General features: G+C 35.0%; 1 protein-coding gene across 1 annotated transcript in view; it reads right to left on the bottom strand.

Moving 5' to 3' along the window:
* Positions 1-12,119: 12,119 nt before the first annotated feature.
* The window catches only part of LOC106869418 (sarcoplasmic calcium-binding proteins II, V, VI, and VII), an 85,576-nt gene continuing 72,695 nt past the window's right edge, over positions 12,120-25,000 (bottom strand). The window contains exons 4-6 of the mRNA XM_089359001.1: positions 21,401-21,554; positions 14,800-14,900; positions 12,120-13,870 (exon numbers count right to left, since the gene is read on the bottom strand). Coding sequence (XP_089215127.1) covers positions 13,754-13,870; positions 14,800-14,900; positions 21,401-21,554 — 372 coding nt within the window. The 3' untranslated portion in view covers positions 12,120-13,753. The remainder of the gene's footprint in view (positions 13,871-14,799; positions 14,901-21,400; positions 21,555-25,000) is intronic.

The following is a 25,000-nucleotide window of genomic DNA, read 5'->3' as shown; positions in this document are numbered from 1 at the left end:
TCTGTGCCAAACAGCTTCACTCTGCGTGCTTTAACTTCGTCACTATGGCAACAGTCCGAATGCTTATTGATCAAACCACTCTCTTTGTTTCTTTCTGTGTTCCTTTCTGTGGAAGAGCGTAGGCTCGAAACGTTAAAGACTTTTTCACTTCTCGAGCGTTATACTAATACATATTTTTGTTGTCTACACCACCTGTCTTCGCCTTTTGTTTTTTGTTTTTTTTTGTGAATTCTCCTTATATATATATGTATATATATATATATATATATATATATATATATATATATATATCGTTTGTAGAAATACAAAAATCCCGAAGAGTAGCACACTCTAAGATGTAGAGCAGTTAAAATTATTATGGGGTAGGTCGGTTTATGGGGTTAGCCTGGGTTTCTTGCTTATAAGGGGTTTAGCCTTACGGCGCATCTTCAGACCTCAAGCCATGCTGGCCTGAGACCTCTTCAAAATATGGAGGGGAAAAAGCCTCGTTTTAAAGGTAAAACCCTAGGTTATTATCTCCCTTGCCATTGCTCTTTGGCCGCGCCGCCATTTTGAGGTCACCAAAGCACCACGAAGATAAACGATTGTCTCTCTTTGGCCGTGGTTATAGCCCCGCGTATTCCAAAAGCTAGCAGGAATTTTCTAAAATGCAAATTGGGTAATATATTTACATATATATGACACAGCTAGTGGGGACGCCGGACCATAGCAGGATTGGTCATTTTTACCAGATAAATGAAGTGGAACAACATGAAAAGAAATGTTTTGCTCAAGAGCACAATGCATCACCTGATCGAGGAATCGAAACCACAACTTATGGGTCACGAGTGCAACACCCTTAACCACTGAGCCACGCGCCTCCACATACGTTTAAATAAGTACGTACATATATATTCAAACGTATATGTATGCGTTTATGCGTGTGTGTGTGTGTGTGTGTGTGTGTGTGTGTGTGTGTGTGTGTGTGTGTGTGTGTGTAATGTAAGCGATATCAGTGAATATAGTAAAAAGGTAAAAGACTCTTTTAAATGGATACAAAATTCTAAGAAAATAAACAAACACAAATTCATATTAAGTCTTAAAAATTACTAAAGGACAGCAAAGATATGCGTGTGTGCTTGTGTGTGTGTGTGTGTGTGTGTGTGTGTGTGTGTGTGATTACATATATATATACACAAGTATATAAGTTTAATATATATATATATATATATATATATATATATATATATATATATATATATACGTGCGTGTGTGTGTGTGTCTGTCTTATATATATATATAAGACAGACACACACACACATATATATAAACATACATACATACATACATACATACATATATACATACATACATATTTGTATGTATGTATGTGCATATGATTAAAAGAGAAAAAGTTGGTTCGAGAAATCTTAGCGGAATATATAGAGTTGAATCTAGAACTGATTTATTGTATATAGGAATATCTGTCGCTATCAACGTACGTAGAATTTTAATGTTTTTGCTAGTTTTAAATTAGAAGAAAAAAAATATGAGTGATTCTCCTATATATTTTGTGGTGTTTTGTCAGGAAGGTTTTTTTTTTTACTCTTGGTATCTTTTGGTAGTGTGGGGGGGGGTTTGTTGTTTTTACCGTTTTGGGGGCTGGAGATGGTGTAATTTTTGTTTTGGGAAAAGAAATCAGAAATTCGACTTATGAAAATGGTAGGGTTAGTTACTTTTATCGATTTTTATCCAAGGTTTTGTTTGCTGCTGTGTAGTAAAATATACTAATATACATAAGGAGATATAAGCATTCAAGTGAACACACAAACTTGCGCTCACACAAACACATGATTAGACACATATGTAGACAGACAGAACAGATAGATAGATAGATAGATAGATAGATAGATAGATAGATAGATAGATAGATAGATAGATAGATAGATAGATAAAGTAGAATGTGTTTTTCCCTCGTGGTTTTTGAGGGGTGTAGGAGTTGTTTGTTTGTTTGTTTTTTGTTGTTGTTTTTTTATTTGTTTTCGAATCCGTTTTACTTAAGTATAAACCTTGCTTGTGTTACTATGCGGTATCACATGAATATCGGTTGGATATAAACTTCAAAGCCACACATATACGAATGCGCATGCACACGCGCGCACATGTACACACTCACACATTTGTATATATATATATATATATATATATATATATATATATATATATATATATATATATATATATATATATATATATATATATATATATATATATATATATATATATATATATATATATATATATATATATATATATATATATATATATATATATATATATATATATATATATATATATATATATATATATATATATATATATATATATATATATATATATATATATATATATATATATATATATATATAGGCGTAGGAGTGGCTGTGTGGTAAGTGTAGCTTGTTTACCAACCACATGGTCCCGGGTTCAGTCCCACTGCGCGGCATCTTGGGCAAGTGTCTTCTACTATAGCCTCGGGCCGACCAATGCCTCGTGAGTGGATTTGGTAGACGGAAACTGAAAGAAGCCCGTCGTATATATGTATATATATATATATATATATATGTATGTGTGTGTGTATGTTTGTATGTATGTGTTTGTCCCCCCAACATCGCTTGACAACCGATGCTGGTGTGTTTATGTCCCCGTAACTTAGCGGTTCGGCAAAATATATCGATAGAATAAGTACTAGGCTTCTAAAGAATAAGTCCTGGGGTCGATTTGCTCGACTAAAAGGTGGTGCTCCAGCATGGCCACAGTCAAAAGACTGAAACAAGTAAAAGAGTAAAAGAGTAAGAGTATATATGTATGTATGTATGTATGTATAAGGGAAAAAGTTCTCTCCGATGCTGTCAAATGATGTTGTGTAAACTTATGGGCATGGCTGCTGTTGTTGTTGGTGGTGGTGGTGGTGGTGGTGGCGGTTTCAAGGTGATGTGGTTGTGCTGATAATGCCGATGTAGTTTTTAATTTTGCTCTGGTATTATTCAGCTTGGCTGTTGTAGTGTAGCGGTCGTAGTGGATGCAATGTTGTGGTGGTAGTACTGTTGCGGTGGCGGTAATGGTATTGTTTTAATGGTTGTGGTGTAGGTGCTGGTGCTGACGTTCTTGGTAGTAATAATGTGTTTGCATGGTGGTGGTGGTGGTGGTGGTGGTGGTGGTGGTGGTGGTTGTGGCGGTGGCGGTGGTGGTGGCGGTGGTGGTGGTGGCGGTGGTGGTAGAGATGAAGGCCAATATTTAATTCCAAATGAACTGCTAACATGGTACAGTGGCGACGCGAATGACAATATTGAATCAGCTGAAAGAAGGAAAGACATCGGGAAGGGAGAGGATTAGAGATGGAAGGAAGAGAGGAAAGAAGAACAAGGAAGGAAGGGAGGCAGGGAGAAATAAAGAGAGAGAGAAAGAAAGAGAGAGAGAAAGAAAGAAAGAAAGATGAATGAATGAAAGAGAGAAAAAGAGAAAGATTGAGAGAGAAAGAGTGAGAGAGAAAGAAAGAAACAATGAAAGAAAAAGGAAGAACCAAGATGAATGAATGAAAGAGAGAAAGAAAAAGAAAAGTAAAGAGAGAGAAAGAAAGAAAGAAAGAAAGAAATATTGAAAGAAAGAAAGAAAGAAAGAAAGAAAAGAAAAGAAAGAGAATGAAAGTGATTCGAATAAATCAAATACGAGTAAAATCAAATATTTTTGTTCATGATGTCTTTCACCAATTCTGTAACCATCAATTCTTTTCTCTCCACCCCCCTCCATCAATTCCATAAACCACTCCGCTTCTTCCACACACCCCTCCACCAATTCTATAGATCTCTCTGATTTTTTTCTCCTCCTATATATATATATATATATATATATATATATATATATATATATATATATATATATATACACCAGAGTAAGCACATAAATGCGAAACAAAGTGTGAAAAAGAGTACTCGAATACCAGAGGTAGAGTAATATGCTTTATTAAAAAGCAGCAAAAATATCGCAAAAACTGTTACTCAGAGTTTCATATTCTCGACGAACGGGAACGTGAAACTCTGAGTAACAGTTTTTGCGATATTTTTGCTGCTTTTTAATAAAGTATATTTATATGTATATACGACGAGCTTCTTTCAGTTTCCGTCTACCAAATATGTTTATATTATCTAAAACCCCACCGTTTAGTGCATTAATAATATTAGAGAATTCCATTTTGTCACAAGTGTTTTGGCGGATGTTCTGGGTGTATTTTTGTAAACTGAGCCTAAATATGTAATCAGATTTTCCCCAATCAGATTTAGTTTCCTTACGGTGCTATGTTGTGCATTTTTCCATATTTAACATAATCACCGAATGAAAAGATTAAATATTGATTTAATTAATATCATTATAGTGAAAGATTTCAATATTAATTTATAAATTGTATTAATTTTTAATTAATTTTCATGTAAAATTTGCTCAATTTATTCTTTTGAGAAGAAAATTCTGATAAAGCTTGCTGAATAAATTTGGTGACTACAACAGACTTTAAAGGTTAAAACATATCTAGACCTATTCAAACGAGTAATATGTCGGTGTGCGGAGCAGTTCCGAGTTAGCCTGCATGTAAACGCCAGTTGTAACGGCTCGTGTGCTTTGTTCCTTATAGATTTTACACCAGTGTTGTGTCCATGCAGATCAGTGCCTCTTAAACTTTTTTTTTAAGTATTACCAACTTCTTTAACATTTTCAATGCTCCTTTGCTATAATTTAGCAAAATTAAATCCACCGTATGTACGTATCTATATACAGCCATGCACAAATCCAGGCGTGACCTAATACTGCAGGTGCAGAGACTGCCTTTATCACATATTTGGAATGCCCACACATTGAGACACAATCTTTTAAATTATACTGGTATACAGATGGCATACATTCGATTTTGTTTATTCATTTATTTATTCGCATTTTGAAGTTGATTATTATTGATGTTGTTGTTATTGTTATCAGCGTAGCTGTTATGGTCGCAGTTTATGATATTACATCTAAAATTTTTATTAAGCTAATATTTAAACTGGAAACAAAGACCAAAAAAAGCAGTTAAAATGCATATATTGACCCGTACCGGCCTTTCTGACCAGTATCCATATATAATTTCATTCCACCCCATTATACTTCTCCATTCATTTTACAATGCATTTCCCTGCTTGTATCTCTTGTTTTCTAACTCTTACTGATTGGGTATCGATTTATATTCTAGCTGTAGCTAATGACGGTTGCACATGGATTATTTTTCAAACTTTTCCATAAATGTAGAAACCAGTTGCACTTTTAAAAGCAAGTTGCTTGTAAAATTCCATTGCGCTTGTAGACACAAGCTACTCTTGTAAACTATAGCTGTATTTGCTAAAACCATCTGTACTTGTAAAATGCACTTGTACTTGTAGAAGAAGCCAGGTGCATTTGTTGTAGAAGACAACTGTATTTGTAGAAATTTGCAGAAAGAAATACTTTTGGAAACATTAAAATAGTTTTAAATCGACGCAGAATACTACAGACCAGCTGCCTTATAAATGTATGTATGTATGTATCTATGTATCTATGTATGTGTGTGTGTGTGTGTATGCATGTATGTATATATGTGTGTATGTGTGTATGCATGTATGTATGTGTGTGTAAGTATATGAAGTTGAGTCAAATTGTTATTAAATTCATGTAACTAAACCAAATACCTTGAGTGCTACATCGTTTCGTTTGTTCACAAACTCGAATACAAACATGAACGCCCCCCCCCATACACACATAGATAGATAGATAGATAGATAGATAGATAGATGTGTGTGTGTCTTGAATTTTGATTTATAAGCAACTCTAGTAATCTTTTCTATTCTAGGCACAAGGCCCGGAATTTGTGGGAGGGGGCCAGCCGATTAGATCGACCCCAGTACGCAACTGGTATTTAATTTATCGACCTCGAAAGGATGAAAGGCAAAGTTCACCTTGGCGGAATTTGAACTCAGACCGTAAAGACAGACGAAATACCTCTAAGCATTTCACCCGGCGTGTTTAGCAGCTCTAGTAATGTAAACACTATCAACGTCGCATACTTAATTTGAGTGTTTTGTTTATGCGCTCATTAGCTGTGGGGGAGCATCAGAAGGGAAAATCCCTTTAAGACGCAGAATGAAATCAGTGTGTATGTGTGTATATAAATTTAATTCCAGAGTCTTTTAATATGATTGAAGAGCCTCTAGTTCAACCGAGGAAAAGAATCTTCCTACATCCCCTTCATTTCAAACTTAACATTATGAAGCAGTTTATTAAAGCTCTGGATAAACAGGGACCATGCTTTCATTATATCTGCAGCACAATACTCGGTCTGCACAGTGAGAAGATAAACGCTGGAATATTTGATGAGTTTCAAATCAGAAAATTGTGGAAAGATGGGAACTTTGTAAAATTCAATGAACTGCATTGAAGCAGCAGTATGGAATTCATTTGTAATAGTTGTAATTGACTTTCTGGTCAACAAGAGAGCTACCTACATGCTGGAGGACTTTCCAAAGTTGGGAATATATAGGAGCATAAAGCTGCGTTATCTTCACAGTTACACCAGTGTTGTGTCCATGCAGATCAGTGCCTCTTAAACTTTTTTTTAAGTATTACCAACTTCTTTAACATTTTCAATGCCCCTTGAAAATCTTGGTATCAGAAGTGACGAGCAAGAAGAAAGTTTCCATCTCTCACACGCACACATACACACACACACACACATACACACACATACACACACACATTGTTAGGTTAATATAAGGGTCCTATTTTCTCGATTTTTCGAAACTAGTAATTTAATAAGTTTATAAGTTTGAAGCGAACGATGCTCCAATTAGTCTATATAAATAGTTATTTATGGTCTCGTATAACTTTCATGAATAAACATCATATTTATTATATCTTAGTTTCGTATTTACATCACATGAATATAATTTCACCCCCAGTTATCGTAGCTAAAAATAAGTAGAAACGTTGTCATTTCGTTTTGACAAAAAAAAACCAAAAAAAAAACCAGTTGTTTTGAATAATTTTTACATTATTTGCCTCGAAATATTTGCGTTAGCACCTATAATTTTTAATAGCAATTATTTATCAATCTCAAACAATTGGGTTTGTTCACCCCCATCGCGAAAAAATACAATAACGAGTGCCTAACGCTAACGAGTCTTCTTGTTTTGTTTCACATAATTTTACACAGGAGAGCTTCATATCACTTCCGATATTTTTAATGCCGAATGAAAACTCTTTAAGCGGCTTCATGCGTTGCACTTATCGACAATTTCATCTGAGTCCGAGATGCGAGGGAAAAAAAACAAAAGCAGCATAAAATCAAATTGCAAATTAAAATAACTTTCAATAAAAATCAATTTGTATGAAGGTAAGTAAACATTGTAGTAAAACAAATTATACTTTTCCGTTATTGGAAATCAAGTGGCGGGAGGGAGTCTCCGAGGCTGTTCTACAATCACGTGAAACTAAAATTAAAAGAGGAAATGTGTGACTATTTCTGATATGACAGAACTGCAGGCGGCGAACTGGCAAAAACGTTAGCACGCCGGGCGAAATGCTTAGCGGTATTTCAGATTCCACCGAGGTCGAATGGAAGTGCTGGCGTGTGTGAACCTGGTCTAAGCCTCAACAGCTCATCAACTGTGCAATGAACGAGGCCTGTTCAGATACGCTGAGAATACTGCAACCAAAATTGGTTCGTTTCTCAATGCAAAGAAGACTGAGGGCATGACGACCATCAATGTGGATGCAAGGCACCAGACGATTTACTCTAGCATAGCACACCATCCAAGGAGGTCAGTAGTTTTTAAGCACCTTGGATCATGTATTGGTGGGAGTAGGAAAGAGTTATTGACAAGCTCTGAGTGCTTGGAATAAGATTCCCAATTTCAAGCAATCAATTATTGCAAAGTCAACAAAGATGATGCTCTCCAGGGCCTCTTTAGAGAGCATTCTTCTCTATGGAGTCGAAACCTGATCTACGAATGCATTTTCACCAAGCTTCCCTTGAGAGTTCAAACTTTTCCATGATGTGAGCACAAAACCAGAGAGGTGACTTGCGATGACCCTTTTCACCCATCTCTGTTATAGTTTCTCAGCGCAGAATAGGCTAATAGAGGACAGAGGTTACTGGTACAGCATGACGAATAGCATCTTGGCTGCAGCTTGAAGAAAAAAAAGGAGGAGGACGACGACGATGGCGCGAATATGTCATCACATATTGTCATTTGATGATCAAATAGTTTTAACTTCATTACGTTATTAATTAGCTAAATGAACTTGTTCTATGTTCAATCGTTTAGTAGAGAGAGGCTATTGATTTGACAAGCTTTGGGGACAAAATCCTTGACCCCTGACTCGCTCCTCCTTCTATGTAAATATTTTACCTGTGCATCATTGTATGTTACTATCATTTAGTGTACGTATGTTGTGTATTCCTTTCCTTTATACGTAACCATACCCGTTCGGGGAGTACATTGTCAATCCGCATGACAAACGGGGGAGGCTCTTCGGTTCTTGTTATCGCCCTTCTGCAAGACATTCTTATAATACACCAAACAGCTGCTTTTTTAGTGAGAATGTATCATTTTATTTTGAAATAAGAAAACAGAATTACTTCGTTGTGAAAGCAATATTTGTTTAATAATGAAATGAACTAACAATGCATGTTATTTTAGAGATAATATATATCACTGTTAGGTAAATACGTCAAGCTGCTGTGTTAGCAGATATTTTCTGAATTTTTACACAAAGACTTCTGTTAAAAGAAAACTTGATTCTCTATTACTGATCCAGGATAAACGACACTTCATTAGAAAGAGGCAAACTGCTACAAGGAGAGACACTGAACGTTTTTCAAACCGAAATTTCTTCGAAGTGAAAGTTTCTGCAGAATGTGAAGGTTTTGTTGAAATTTTGGGCCCAGCGGATTTTGACTCAACTGATTTAGATGAGGCAAGAAGTAATAAGTCACCGAACCGTGACGTTCATCGAATAGTAATTCGCTAAACTGAACTGTGGTTAACAAACGGAAAGCCTTTCACTTGAAAAGACTCCCTTCAGTGCAGAAAATGGTGATTCCAACATAGCTGTGATTCAACAAATACAGGGTCCTTATTCTGTCGACATTAGCAACGATCAAAACCATGGAAATTTTCGTCAACATTTGGTCTAATTTATCCAAGTTTCAATTCAGAGTTTTATAAATCACAAATTTGGACAGAAAATGGAACATCAGATGTTGTCGACATTCTCTGCTCAAATGAAAGAGCGTATATGCGCATGCGTTCATTAAGTCATACTTTCTCGATTAAAAGAACGCTGATGAGCAAGAACATTCTTTGGCTTTCCACCAGCAATTGAAATTCCATGTCCAACGAAGCTTATATGAAATAAGGCCCTGTCGATCTTTATTTTGACTACTGCTCGCTTTTACGATTAACGGTACTGCAATAGATTTCCCAGAGAGAACATGAACAAGAGTAATGCTATGTACAAGAAATAATGGACCTGATATCGACACATCACTCTATACTATATCTCGATCCCTTATTCATCTCTCCAAAATCTCCGGCCGCGTATATAAGAAATTAAGGTCCTCCAACTTCCTTTGTTTCATGCATGCTGGGAGAAAGGCGTGCAAGAAAGGATGTTCCAATGGATAGCATTTTAGCCCTCCAGGGTTGGTAAATCGAAGTAGTTAAGATCGATGGTGTCGTCTAGTGCCCCTCCCCTCAATATTTTGGCTTCGTAGAAATATTTACTATACCACCTATCTCCATCATACTTTTCCATTCCGTTCCATTTTTTTATTAAAAAAAAAAAACAGAAAAGAAAAGATAAACCCGTCGCCATTGTTTTCAGATCTTGACAAAAGATGTTTGGTATTGGCCTGCGCAATATAGCAGCCAAATCACCTGAAATGAACTTTCCATCATTTTATGCAGAACTGATGAAAGCATCTGAAACAGTAAACACAATAACAAGCGCATAACAAAAGGAGCCGCCATTCCTGTTATTGTAGTTGTTGTTGTAGTTAATATTTTCATTTGTATTGAGAGTAAAACGCAAACAAACAACTAGAACTGGTTATAAAGAAGAATATATAGAACGCCAGTTCACGGAGCAATAAATTCATTATATATGAATGATGCATTGTTTTAATCAGTAACGCAGTCGCCATTTATAGAATAACATATATTTCTCTAATGATGTTTTTACGCAGATACAAAGCCATAAACACAGCAAGAGGGAAATGGCTGCTACTTATTTTGGTGGCACCGACAAAGCTGAAATACCACAGAATAAAATATTACCAATGCTGCTCTATTGATTCTGTTCATTCACTATACTTCACAACGTTCAAACGTGCGTATGTGTGTGTGTGTGTGTGTGTGTGTGTGTGTGTGTGTGTGTGTGTGTGTGTGTTAATGTTAGTCTTCACATTCAATTATGACAAAAACAAGTCTACATTAATCTGATGGGTTGCTCTATATTTTTGTAGAGCACAAATTTAGCATTCTTATACATGAATGTTGTTGTCAGTGACTTCGAAGTTTCGGTCAGTGAAGCCATCGTCAGACTGACAATGATAGTTTAGCTGGCCAAAACTTCAACGTGGCTATCAAGACCATTCTTATATAAGAACAATGTGTGTGTGTGTGTGTGTGTGTGTGTATATATATATATATATATATACATATATATATATTAATATTTCACTTAGGCATTGCAAGACTAATAACCTCGTGTATAACTCAATATACTATTGCTTCAGAATGAAGCGTCAGTCGAGTACAGAACAGTAATAAGGAAATGAGGTGAGAAAGGAATAAACGATTACTTTATGAAGTTCATTAGCTTACAGCTGTTTCTGCTATAAGATGCAGTGGACTCGTATGTATATACAGAGATACATATGCTTACATACATATATATATATATATATATATTGGTAGGTTTGGAGGTGATATGACTGAAGATGCCTGTCAAGCTCTCGTGAACATATATATTTCTAGTGAAACACATTCACTGATTACAAAAATTAGAAATTATCCATTTCTAAATCTCAGAGAGAGACTTAAGCAGTAGTGATAAGATAAAGTAGTTGTATGCTGTCAACTTAACGTGACTACTCCTATTTAGCCCTAGGAAGCTGGCCGGCTTCCTGTCGGCCTTGATATGATAGATCGCTGACCACTACATTTAATTTTTTTTTCTCCTTGTTTTTCTCCTTATTCTTTCTGTTGAAGAGCGTAGCTCGAAACATTAAAGACTTTCTTTATTCCCAAGCATTAAACTAATACATCCTTTTGTTGTTTACACCACCTGTCCTCGTTTGTTGTTGTTGTTTTTTTCGTAAATTCTCCTATATATATATATATATATATATATTTATATATATACACATTTTTTCTGTCTTTTTGGATCCCCAAAAAGTTTGAATTGTTCTTTTCAAACTTTTTTATTTTTTTCATCTCTAATTTATGTATGTTCCAAAGTGTCGAAAATACCTGGACTGCTGGACCTGGTGGCTAAAATAAACACAAAACACCTGAAAGAACATTAATTGCTTAAACACAAATAAACTGAGCAAATATCCAAAAACAATCGTTTCAATGGTAAACACACACAAATTTGGGGAAAGATCTCTTTACGCAATAAACAGACGTGTTTATTTATCTTCATGAGTATGTATCTTGTTCTCTTAATAAAATATGTGTTGAACATGCCTATGTATATGGAAAGTTTGCATAAATATGTGTGCGTGAAAAGTGGTTGAAAACATGCATAGTTTTTATTTTGTTTCTTTTTTTTTAAAAAAAGTTTCTTAGGTTTTTATATGTAACAGAAGAAAAAAACAATCATTATGAGAATGGTGATGATTATTAACACAAATTTTAAGTGATGCGCATAGTTAATCAAATCAGCTTTAGTACTTGAATGGTACTTTATCAATGTCCAAAGTTATAATAAAACAACAGCAAAGAAAATGACAGAGATACAGCAGAAACATAACAAAGAAAGAATTAACTTAAATATATGAAACGTAACTAAAATTTTTTTTCTTTTTTTTTTTTTTACTCTAGGCACAAGGCCCAAAATTTTGGGAGAATGAGCCAGTCGATTAGATCAACTCCAGTACGCAACTGGTACTTAATTTATCGATCCCAAAAAGATCAAAGGCAAAGTCGACCTCGGCGTAATTTGAACTCAGAACGTAAAGACAGACGAAATACTGCTAAGCATTTCGCCTGGCGTGCTAACAGTTCTGCCAGCTCGCCGCTTTGACATAACTAGATTTTAAAGAAACTATGAATATGAGAAGTTATAAAGATTCTTTGGTTCCAACCCAAAGCTTGGGTTGGAATTGAAGTGTTTGGTTTGTTCAAAGAACTTGGTAAAAATGAAATAGAAATGAATGCTTAACAAATGGCAAACAGAACAGAAGAATTCTGGAGATGAACAAGGACAACAAAGGAATCACCCAGGATAAGACTGTTCAAAGCAACACAGTATTGAGACAAATGTGAAAGTTCATTAAAAAAAATGCAAAAACTAAAGTAACGGACGTTAATTCTCTAATTGTCCCAATAATAAGATATATTTATAAAGTTCTGAATCGAATTTTAAACAAGAAAGACTAAACAAGGACAATAATGACTGCATTTAGAATAAGCCAGAAAGATTATCTTTACCACAAATACATAGAGGTGAGTACCATATGCAACTAGAAAAATATTAAATATCTACTGCAGGACTACAAAAATATCTAGTGCAGAATAAAGGAAAACAAATAAAAAGAGCTAAAAAATATATAAGCAAAGCAAAGCAAAGCAAAACAGAAAAAAATATACAAAATTGAAGGCAGTTGTTAAGAGAATCAGCAATGGTTTTTGTGAGAAAAATAAACATTAACCTTAAATGGCACAGCAGAATATAATGATAAAGTGATGGTAAGGAAAATGTGACTGCCGAAAGTGGGAAAAAAATAAATGAAAAGGGTACAGATAGACCAAAAAAGTCAAAATCCTTGCTGTGATGCACAGAGCTCAAAGCCAAGACTGAATTAGTTTTGATTGTGATTCAGGATCAAAGCCTTCCCATCAGAAACTCCCAAAAGCATGCATAACGCAGACTGCTTAAGTAACTGTAGAATATGTGAAGATAAGAGAAGAAACAATTAATTACATTCTTTCTGGCTTACGTAGTTTTTAACCAAGAATACATCTCTGGGAATGATAGATGTTTGGCCATGATTTTAAAGAATACTATCAGAAAAGGCATTATTTTAATAATAATAATAATAATAATAATAATAATAATAATAATAGCAACAGGTGCCTTGAGAATAATCAAAAAGAAGTGCAGACAAATACATAACCAAAAGTCCTTAAATTTACAAATATGCACATAACATAGAGAAAACAGAACTACTTAATCACTGCACACTTATTATATGCAATTGGTACAACAGAAAACAGAAAAGCAAAACATTGTGTCTAGTCAAGTATTACAAATTTGATCTCAGTAATGCAGTGTGAGCATGCAATGAAAATAAAACTACTGAACTGTTATAATAATAATAATAATATTAATAATGATAAACATAAAAGTGTTTGTAAAAAGTAAATGATAGTTTTAATTGATTTTGTCTCTGTTCATTATAGGGTTCCTCAATCAGGTCCCTAATTCAGCTGAATGAGCTGCCAAATAAATAATTCCCTGGACTGTCTTCTAATGTGTCAGACATCAAGTATTGGTACCACAGGTCAGCGAAATAACTTCGGTCCAGTTTGTCTCCATTTTTCTGTACAAAGAAAGTATATAATTTAGTTATTAATCAATTCGTTAACGAACAAGTTAACTTTATTAAACTATTTATTTGGCAAATCTTTTCAAAACTATGTGGATGGATACAGTAATCACTTGACCATCACAGGTGTTACATTCCACCACCACCACCCCGCGATAGGTGAAAATCTGTGAAGTAGAAACAGTACTGTACTGCATATTCTTTTTTATTATTATTTTTATAATTTATGCATATTTATTTTATTATAAATGCAAAACAACAAACAGCATCATGGAGGAGTCAATGTAAGCTTAAATAATAAACTGTGATATGTGAACCACGACAGGTGAACCACGACAGGTGAGCCACGACAGGTGAGCCACGAAAGATGAACCACGACAGGTGAACCACGACAAGTGAACCACGACAAGTGAACCACGACAGGTGAACCACGACAGGTTAACCACGACAGGTTAACCACGACAGGTTAACCACGACAGGTTAACTATGACAGGTGAACCATGATATGGCGAGGGATTACTGTATACATATTTCTTTATGTGTTTGCATGTACAGCTATTTCACAAGATAATTTACATGAGGTTATCATTGTGATAGGTGTGAGACAGGAATGGGGAGTCATTCTAGTAGGGAGTCATTCTAGTAAGGGCTGGAAAAGTTTACGGTACACAATCACCATCATTAAAATTTGGAATGACACCTCTCTGTTAGTTGACAAGCTATAGGAATAAATAGTACTACATCAGTGAATATTTTCAGCATCTTAGTATCTATTTCTGATGGTCCAGCTGCTTCCCTACTTGTGTTTATGTATATTTATATACTTATGTGTAATACAGCTGAGTATACTGTATGTATGTTTGTGTGCTTGTGTGTATATACACTTGTGTATGTTGTGTTGAACAATAAAAATCTAGTCTTACCTGACACAAGATTGTGAAATTTTTCACGGGATCGCCTTCTCCATTGTATGCAAAAGCTTTCATAAAAGCTGAATATTCATCTTTGTCAATAACACCATCACCTGCATAGAACGACAGCACATTAATTAACTAATTGATTAAACACCTGTATAGGTAGGAATCATTAGAACCATTTCTTACATACACACACACACACACACACACACAAGTATGTATATGCATGTATTTAGCAAAAATCAAGGGACAACTAAACACAGAAAGCCCTTCATCAGCCATGGCAATCAGAATCAGCATAGTTTCTGTGCATTTAAATTACAAACATTTTAATCCCATGGTATTATTCCTGTGCTTCTAACAGTGATTGTCAATATCCCTGAGCAGACATTACAAAGAAAGAATTAGAACCCTGAGGATGGCAATTACAGACAGATGCATGTAAAAGAGTTCAACAAGAAAGGTTGCAGTCTTTTGACTATGCATGAATGCATAAATGTACGTATGTATGTGTGTATGTATGTACATGTGTATATGTGTATGTGTGTATGTATGTATGTATGTATGTATGTGTGTACATACGTATGTATGTATGTATGTATGTACATATGTATGTATGTATGTACATATGTATGTATGTATGTATGTACATATGTATGTATGCATGTACGTATGTATGTATGCACGTACATATGTATGTATGCACGTACGTATGCATGTGTATAAAACAAAGAAATAATCCAACTATCCAAAGAATGAAAGTCTACAGTAGAATTAACAGACATTACTGCCAAGAATATAACAAAACCAAGATTACATCTCACTCCAAGAACAAGACTTTGCAGGTGTGACTCTACTAAAATAAATAATATATTAATGTTATTGTTGTTTTTGTTTTTTGGTTTTGTATTCAAATTTAGTCTTCATCATTGACTACTGTATAATAAAATTAATACAATCACAATGGCTATTGATCATTCTAGATTTCACATAGTGCAGTACAAAAGGGAAGGCAAAAGACAAGGGGAAAAAAAACAGAAGATTTAGAAAAATTTAAGAGGATTTAATAATACTTAATAAGACAAAAGATTATTGATGAGAAAAAGAAGCTGTTGTGTGGATAAAGAAGGTGACAGTAAAAATTAGATGAGCAAGATAAGACAGAAGACATAAGGAGAATGACAGGTGATGGAAGCTGGAATATGAAAAATGAAAGATGGGGAAAAGAGATGATAAACAGAAACATGTAAGAGACAAGATGGAAAATGGAAAACAGAAGACATGTCATAAAATACAAGATGGAAGATATAAGACGTAAGACACACAGCACGAGATACAGGTCCTAAGACATATGATACAAGATTCAAGATGCTAGACATAAAATACAAGATATAGGGGGCAAGAAACAAGACACAAGACAAAGACAGAAGGTGCAAGACACAAAGCACAAGTCATAAGACATGATATATAACACAGGACACATGACACCAGCTAAAAGACACATGATGCAAGACACATGATACAAAACACAATACATATATGCATGCATGCATACATGCATACATACATGCATACATACATACATATATGCATGCATACATACATGCATGTATACATACATGCATACATATATATAAAACATAAAAAACAAAAAAAAAGCCTTTATATATTTAATCCTTTATATTGAACACTCAATATTTCATCTATTCAATAAGACATATTCCATATAATCAATAAGACATTCAATACTTTATTTCATAGTACCATCCATTTTTATTTTATATTATATATTGTATATTATATTATATATTGTATATTCCATATTCTATATCCCACATTGGTTTTGCAGGAATATAAATAAAACATAAAAAACAGACAGTGTTGGAACTCTTTTAAACAAAATAATATATATATATATATACATATATATATACGCACGTGCGAAACACACACACATCCATATGCTTATATAAATATACACATACAGACATGCACACACGTGGGTATGTGTCTATGTTTATGCCTGCAGATTAACACTGACCCAGTACAAGATACCTAATCAATCTTCCATGTCAACAAGCATCCAATAATACACAAACAAACAGTTTCATTAATGATTTTACAACTATTGTTCCGATCTAATCCTCTCTCTCTCTCGCCTCTTTTGTCATTATTACTGTCAGCTTAGTAACAAGAAAACAACAGTGATTTATCAAAGAGCATAACAGACGAGATGGATTAGTTAAGCTGGAAATCATTTATCAACTTTGATTTCAATGTAAGGCACAAACAAGAAACACTATATATATATATATATATATACACGTGCAATTATGTACCTATACACACACATATGTGTGTATGTATATATATATATATATATATATATATATATATATATATATATACATACATATATATATATATATACACACATACAATTATGTAAATATACACATACACATATATGCATGTGTATACATAATTTATATATCAAACAATATATACAATGTATACGCATATATACCCATATACATATATATATATGACTTTAAAAGATTTATTCACCATTACACATGTTTCATTCATTAATAGGAGTTACAAAACTGTACATGTAAGACAAACATGTATATATCTCCTATTAGACATTCTTCTACTTACTTATTTCTCATCTTCAGCGCAGCATTTCGAAATATAAATTTGAGAGTGTTAGGATTAAATATGTACGTGATCAAATGCCATCGCATAACCGATTGAATACTTTATTTACGTCTGTTTTATTCTGACCAAATACACACATGTTGAGGTGAACTGAGAAAATTCAATGCATATATATTTGTGAATACTTATATGTGCTCACATTTTGTTTGTGCTTTTCTGTGGGTATGTATAAATATTTTCATTTATTTCGCTCAGTATGTTTTGCTGATGAGAGAAAAGGTATTAAGCTAATCCAGAAACTGATCAATCCAAAACTATCTGAATTATTTTTGAATTTTAAATCAGTCCACTTTCCTGCTTTCAACCGGTGTATATGTAATGAAGATTTGTAATGGCTGGACAGATTTGACATCTATTTTCAGCATATAGGCATGGTAGCTTCCATGCCCTTAAATGTAATTGTATCCTATACAATTATCTCACTCACTCTCTCATATACGTATATATATATATATATACGTATATATATATATATATATATATATATATATATATATATATATATACACACACATATACACATACAATTTATACACATACACAGTGTATGTGTATGTATACACACACACGTATGTGTGTATATATATATATATACATACACACACACGTGTGCATGTGTGTGAAATCATTAAATGTCTGTTCTCCCTATTAACAAAGGTTTGATAGGTCCTAACAAAATGAATTAGTTCTTTATCTGAAGATGCTGCCCTCCTAGACAGGTCAGAGGGCCATGTCTCATTTATACATTCAATTTTGGTATAGTCTTCAGAGCTGGATGTCCCCTCTAACACCAACCTCTTAACAGAGTTTTACTGGACACAGTTCCTCATTGTACCAACACTAGAGAGGTTTCCAAGTCATCAACCGGACTGAAGAGTCTTCTTGGCACTGCATTGTCTCCACTCACTCACCAACCACTTTATACAGTGTACTGGATGCAATTCATCACCGTACCAGCACTAGTGAGTTTGATACTAATGAGTCCTCACTACCACATAGGAATATACCATTCTGAAGGAAGGGGAGAACAGATATTAGAATGAAATAAAAACATAAGAAAAATAGAACAACCCAACCCCAACCAGCACCTACATTCGAATGAGCTTCTTTCTTGTGATAGGCTGTTTAGAGCAAGAGCTGAGCTTTTTAACCATCAGGGAACCCATAATCCCTTACAGCACAAATGGCCCCCTAACACACCCGCTGCTTCTGAACTGAGAAGTTCTAGATATTAGGAAATGAGTTCTTGCTGTTTACGATGACCACATGGTGTGCAGTGTCTGCAATCAATCAAAACAATTTGATCAAGAAGGGATCAATGAAAGAGTGATTGATGATGAACGGACTGGAGTGATTGAGTGAATGGACAAAAAAGCAATAGAGGAAAAACATGGTAATTAAGATGAGAGGGTGGTAAAGGAGTGAGTGATGGAAGAGTGACAGTGCTAAAAGGAGTTACATATATGCTAATCTATATACAAACACACACACACACACATATGTATATATATATATATATATATATATATATACACTTTCTAACGCCAACCACTCTAAGAATTAGTGGGTGCTTTTTACATGCCACTGATATGAGGGCCAATCAGGCCAGTCCTGGCATCAGCCACACTTGAATGGTGCTTTTTTATGTGCCACCAGCATGGGAGCCAGTCAGGTGGTACTGGTATTGGCCTCGCTTGAGTGGTGCTCTTTACATGCCACTGGCACAGGTGCCGATTGTATTAAAATGATAATACATGATCTGAATGAGATCTGGTTTCTATTTCTAGCATGTCATGTGATCATATATATACTACTTTCATTGTCTCGTAGTTCTTTGGTAGTAGTAGAAGCAGAGAGAAGAACATTTTTCTTTCTTTCTTTTTTTGTATTTTTAAATAAATTTCCTTCATTAACTTCTCAAAATTTTGGCCTTTTAGTTTCAAATGCATGAACTAGATCTTAATTGGTTTGTTAATAACTTAATTAGTTACCTGGTTCATTAATTCTGTTATTTACAGTGGAATGAAAAATTTAAAAAAAACACTCGATAATTTTTTTTATACTTTTACTTATTTTTATCCTGTTTTTCTCTTGTTTTCATCTTCTTTTTTTAACATATAAATGTAATTTTCAATAATTATAACAGAAATGTTAACCGTAGTATTAATAATTAAGATCATCATCATCATCATCGTTATTATTGCCATGACTACCAGCATCACCATCACCACCACTAAGAGCCATCATCATCATCATCATCATCATCACTATCATCACCACCACCATTGCTGTCACCAGTGCCAACAATATCACAATCATCACCACTGTTACCATCACCACCACCATGCCCATAACAACCACCATCACCACCACCATCCCCATCACATCCACCGTCACCACCACCATCCCCAACACATCCACCGTCACCACCACCACCACCACCACCACCATCATCCCCATCACATCCACCACCACCACCACCACCATCCCCAACACATCCACCACCACCACCATCCCCAATACATCCACCACCGCCACCACCATTACCATCACCACCACCTCCACCATCATTATCATCATCATCATCATCACAACTACCAACACCACCACCACCACCACCACCACCATCTTCCCTTCCTCTCCTCAAGCTGATATCATTAACCATCTCCTTAACTCAACTGGAAATTTACTGCATGTTATTTTCAAAGGTCATGTAAGGTCACACCAGGTCATGTAAGGTCACAATGTTTCAATATTTAATGTGATGAAATATATTAGAGAAATGTGGGTTCTTGTTGTTGTTGTTGTTGTAGTTGTTGTTTAGCCCCAGGTCAGCTTTGAATGAGTAAACCTATGATTGATAGTGTTCCAGTTATGACCATCCCAGCTTTCTCTCAGGTACTGAATACCTAGGGTTATAATATCTAGAGTGTGCCTCTTTCTTTTTTCTAGATGCAGGATGTTATCAGAGATTTGGCTGTTATTTCAAGCACATCAAGCAACTGCATAGAGACCTTCCTACTTGGCTTCAATATTTGTGTGTGATGTATGTATGTATGTATGTATGTATGTATGTATGTGTTTATGTATGTATGTATGTATGTATGTATGTATGTGTTTATGTATGTATGTGTTTATGTATGTATGTATGTATGTATGTATGTATGTATGTCATTATTCAGTTTTATTTCAAGGTTTCTTGCCAATAGAGAAAGAACTGGTTTCTAACCTTAATCCAAGGCTCCTTCATTGAAATTTCAACATCAACAATAGAGTATAATTGTTTGTATGTATGTCTTTTTTAATTATAAATCTTCCACTGAGGAGGGAGCCAGTTTCCAACAAAGATACAAGGCCCCCTCTTTGGGATGTAGTTAACACAGACAAATTCACATTTGGAACTTGGGAAAAGTCTTGCACATTTTTACTGTTCCACTCACAGATTACACTTGTAATGTACAAATTAGTCAATTTCTCTTTCTGATAATCCCAGTTTATCCAGATTCTATTTTTAAGCATTTACTAACAAAACCTAGTACTCCAATTATTATTGGTATGAATATGAATTCATAGTTTGGATATAGAAGCTGGAGGTTTCGAAGCAGTTGTCCATAGACATCCTCTTTTTCTTTGATTTTCAAAGAGATATTTATATCTGCAGGGCAGCTGAGAAAGGTGAGAGGGACAAGATGGTGGTAAACAGGTGTCAGGGTCAGGGTATACCCTCAAGGTACAGGGAGGGGGGCAGAGAGGACACCAGACAGGGTGACTGGGTAAGTGTGTCTATATATATATGTGTGTGTGTGTGCATGCATGGGCATGTGCATAATGTATGTGAGTGCGTATGGAATAAAATGCGATGAAAAGATCATCCTTAGTCACTTACCATTAAGGTCCATGGCATCGAATATTAAGCTGACAAACTCCGAGTGCCATTGATAGTCAACGTTACCGGACAAAGATGAGGATGGCCAGTCACCCTTTGCTTTTGCAGCTTCATAAAAGTCAGCCCAATAATCTATCCACATTGGCACACTCACCTGGTAGAAAAGACAAACAGACAGACAATAAATATAGACTATTTATTTACAGTCCTTATTAAAGGTTTGTTTTTTGAGCCTTAAGTTAACCCAAGCCTAGCAGACCCCTTATCAAAGCTGTTGCACCTTTTGCACGTTTCGGTGTTCGATGTACCTTAGACTGCATTGCTGAATATGTGTTTTCTGTCTTTCTGAAGACAGTAGCCTGTGAATTTGGTGGAGATTTGGTTGCTATTTCTAGCAATTTGACTAACCATACAGCTAAAATGCCAACCAAATACTGGGTAAGCTTTATCAAATATGTTTCTGTAAGAGTGTGTATGTGTGTGTGTGTGTGTGTGTGTGTGTTACGTGCATGTATATGTATGTATGTGTAAGTGTATATATGTGTGTATGTCTGATTATATATGCATTGTTATGCCACTTTTGTATTATTACCCCTCTCTCTCTCTCTCTCTCTCTCTCCACTATATATATATATATATATATATATATATATATATATATATATATACATATCTCACATCATTCTTTATCATACAGCCACCAGAGAAAGTCAATAAATTAAGTTCATGGTCCAATGGCTTCATTGAATATTCAACTTGAAGATGTCTTCTTTTCCTCAACAACCAGTTGTCCAGTCAACATGGACAAACATGACATTCATTTACATACTAATTCACTTCCCATCATCTCCACTTCACATCATCATCATCATAACCATCATCATTTTAATGTCCACTATTCCATGCTTACATGAGCTGGACAGAATTTACCATGGCAGATTTTCTCTTATCAGACGCTGTTCTCGTTGTTAAATCTCACCTATTTCCAAGCAAGGTAATATTTGCCCATGGTCAGACAAGTTTTTATAGTTTAGTGATTTCAAATTTTAACCCAAGGCCAGTAAGTTCGAAGGAGGGATAAGTCAATTTCATTGACCCTAGTGCTTAACTGGTACTTATCTCATGTCAGATTGCTCTCGAGCGCTACTGGTAACATATAACCTGGTACGACCTGTTGCATGGTCGGGTCGTCGGCAACTAAACTGGTAACCCTCTCAAGCTTGCTTGGTGAGGAGGGTGATTGTTGGACAACCTGCAGGACGAAAAATAAGACCTGTCAAAGGGCGGAAGAACTACTGCGTAGTCAACGGTCAATTCAACAAGTACCTTTCCGTGGTGAAGTGCCTGTGTGCTCCATTGAACTGTAGAGCTATGCTGCAGGGAGAGAAACCTTCAGGCAGATCTTACCAGGCCAGACAGATCGAAGGGTAGAAGACAAACAAAACCTTAATGGCAATAAATCGAAGCGTCGGCAACAGGGCTTGGATTTAGTTATCGTCAGGACCTAACAGATCAGATTCCTGGCTTTGAATTAGCAGGATGTCATGCAGAGGATCTTGAATACAAGACAATGGATGAGACCCGAATATTCCTAATATGGAAACTGCGGGACCACATGGAGCAGCACCTTGTGACATCTATAGTATGCACAACCGAAACCCCTGGCAGGGGGGTGATCCTATGGGATGACCTAAATGAAATATTTTAACAACCCCAAACATGCATAAATTTAATTATAATTACTATGATTATAATTTTTTTCTTGCATATTTGTATTGTCCTTTGAAACGCACGTATGTATTGAATCCAATTTTGCATTAAATTTAATTTTCATTCAACATCTTTTTTCTCCTATATTTTTCTATAATTGTTTATGCTATATTTATACCTATAACAATATTTTTCAACTATATATATATATATATATCATCATCATTTAACGTCCGCTTTCCATGCTAGCATGGGTTGGACGATTTGACTGAGGACTGGTGCAACCGGATGGCTACACCAGGCTCCAATCTAATATATATATATATATATATATATATATATATATACACACACACACACACACACACACATATACATACATACATATATATATATATATATATATATATATATATATATATATACATACATATATATATATATATACATACATACACACACACATATATACATATATTATTTATATTATTATTTGATCGAATGCCACGCATCCATTTCCAAGTAAGTTTTTATATATATATATATATATATACATATATATATAACTCCCATATGTATATCTACCAATCCACCCAGTCAGTCAATTATTTTAATATTCATGAGGCCAACCATTTAACCATTTACTTGTCTGCATAGCTTTCCCATCACTCCACGTACCCACTAATCCATCCATCAATCCATTCACAGAAATAGCTAATCTATCTTATGTCATATTCAACAATTCCATCTAATAATGATTTCTTATAAAGACGAGAAGACCTCAAATTTGAGGGAAAGGAACATACTAAAAGTGTCACATGAATAAGAAGTCCACCCCACTCACCATCTATCCACCCGACTTTAGTTCTTACATCTGTGTAGTTGGTTATCTTTCGTGTACCAGTTTCCCCTCATCTCATATTGAAAGCTATCAGCTACAACAATCCAATTAAGTAGATTATCATAGAGACAAGTTGAGAGTAGCAACAGAGATAAGAGAGAAATTGAATTTAATCACTTGTATTGCATTTAGTGATTCAAACAAATTCAAGCAAGTGAAACAATACATTTCTGAACAAAGAATTACTCTTATCAAATAAAGAATTATTTTTATCAAATAAAGACAGATAAAATAATTCAGTAAAAAGCAGCAAAAAGCACAGAATATAAGAACACACAATATGAAGACAAAAGCGTTTTTCTTGCTTTCATTATCATTTCAAGGTTGGATAGAGATTGATTGGCTGAAGGGCAATGCACATGACCTCTGCAGGTCACGTACCGAGAATGGTGACATTGATCCAGTTGACACCAAACCAGAACTGTTCAAAAGTTAAGGGCTTCGGGGGGGGGGGGGGGGAATAGGGCTATAAAGGAAATGAGAAATCAAAAATGAATGCTTTCAATACAGTCAGATAGACAGATCAACAGACAGAAAGATAGACAGGTAGACAAACAGGTATGTGAGGAAATTACTCAGAGTTTTCATCAATTAATACCACTCACACATCATTAGATAGTTTGAAGCTACATAACTAAGACATTTGCCAAAGTGCTAGGCAGTGAGATAGAACCCAAGACCACACAATAACAAAGCAAGCTTCACACCTACATACCAATGCCTTTCACCTGTAATCCTGCTAAAAGCTACTCAGGTTATTCATTCTTATCACAAGAACATAAGATAATGTAATCCAAGGTACACCATGTCTGAAAATAGAACAGGATACTCACCACGATTCCACCCTCAACATCGCCAACAACAGCTTACTGAGCCAATGAGGGAGCCGCTACATAAATGTAACAGAAATAGCAGCCAATTTTCCCTCAAATCACATCATTTCAGAAAAGAATACATTGGATAAAGTGATTTTGTGTTCCGTGTAGGAG

The sequence above is a fragment of the Octopus bimaculoides genome, chromosome 10 (assembly GCF_046866305.1).
Source record: "Octopus bimaculoides isolate indiv1 chromosome 10, ASM4686630v1, whole genome shotgun sequence".
NCBI classification, from domain to species: domain Eukaryota; kingdom Metazoa; phylum Mollusca; class Cephalopoda; order Octopoda; family Octopodidae; genus Octopus; species Octopus bimaculoides.
The sequence above is the reverse complement of the archived record's forward strand: the minus strand, read 5'-3'. Positions and strand labels throughout refer to the sequence as shown.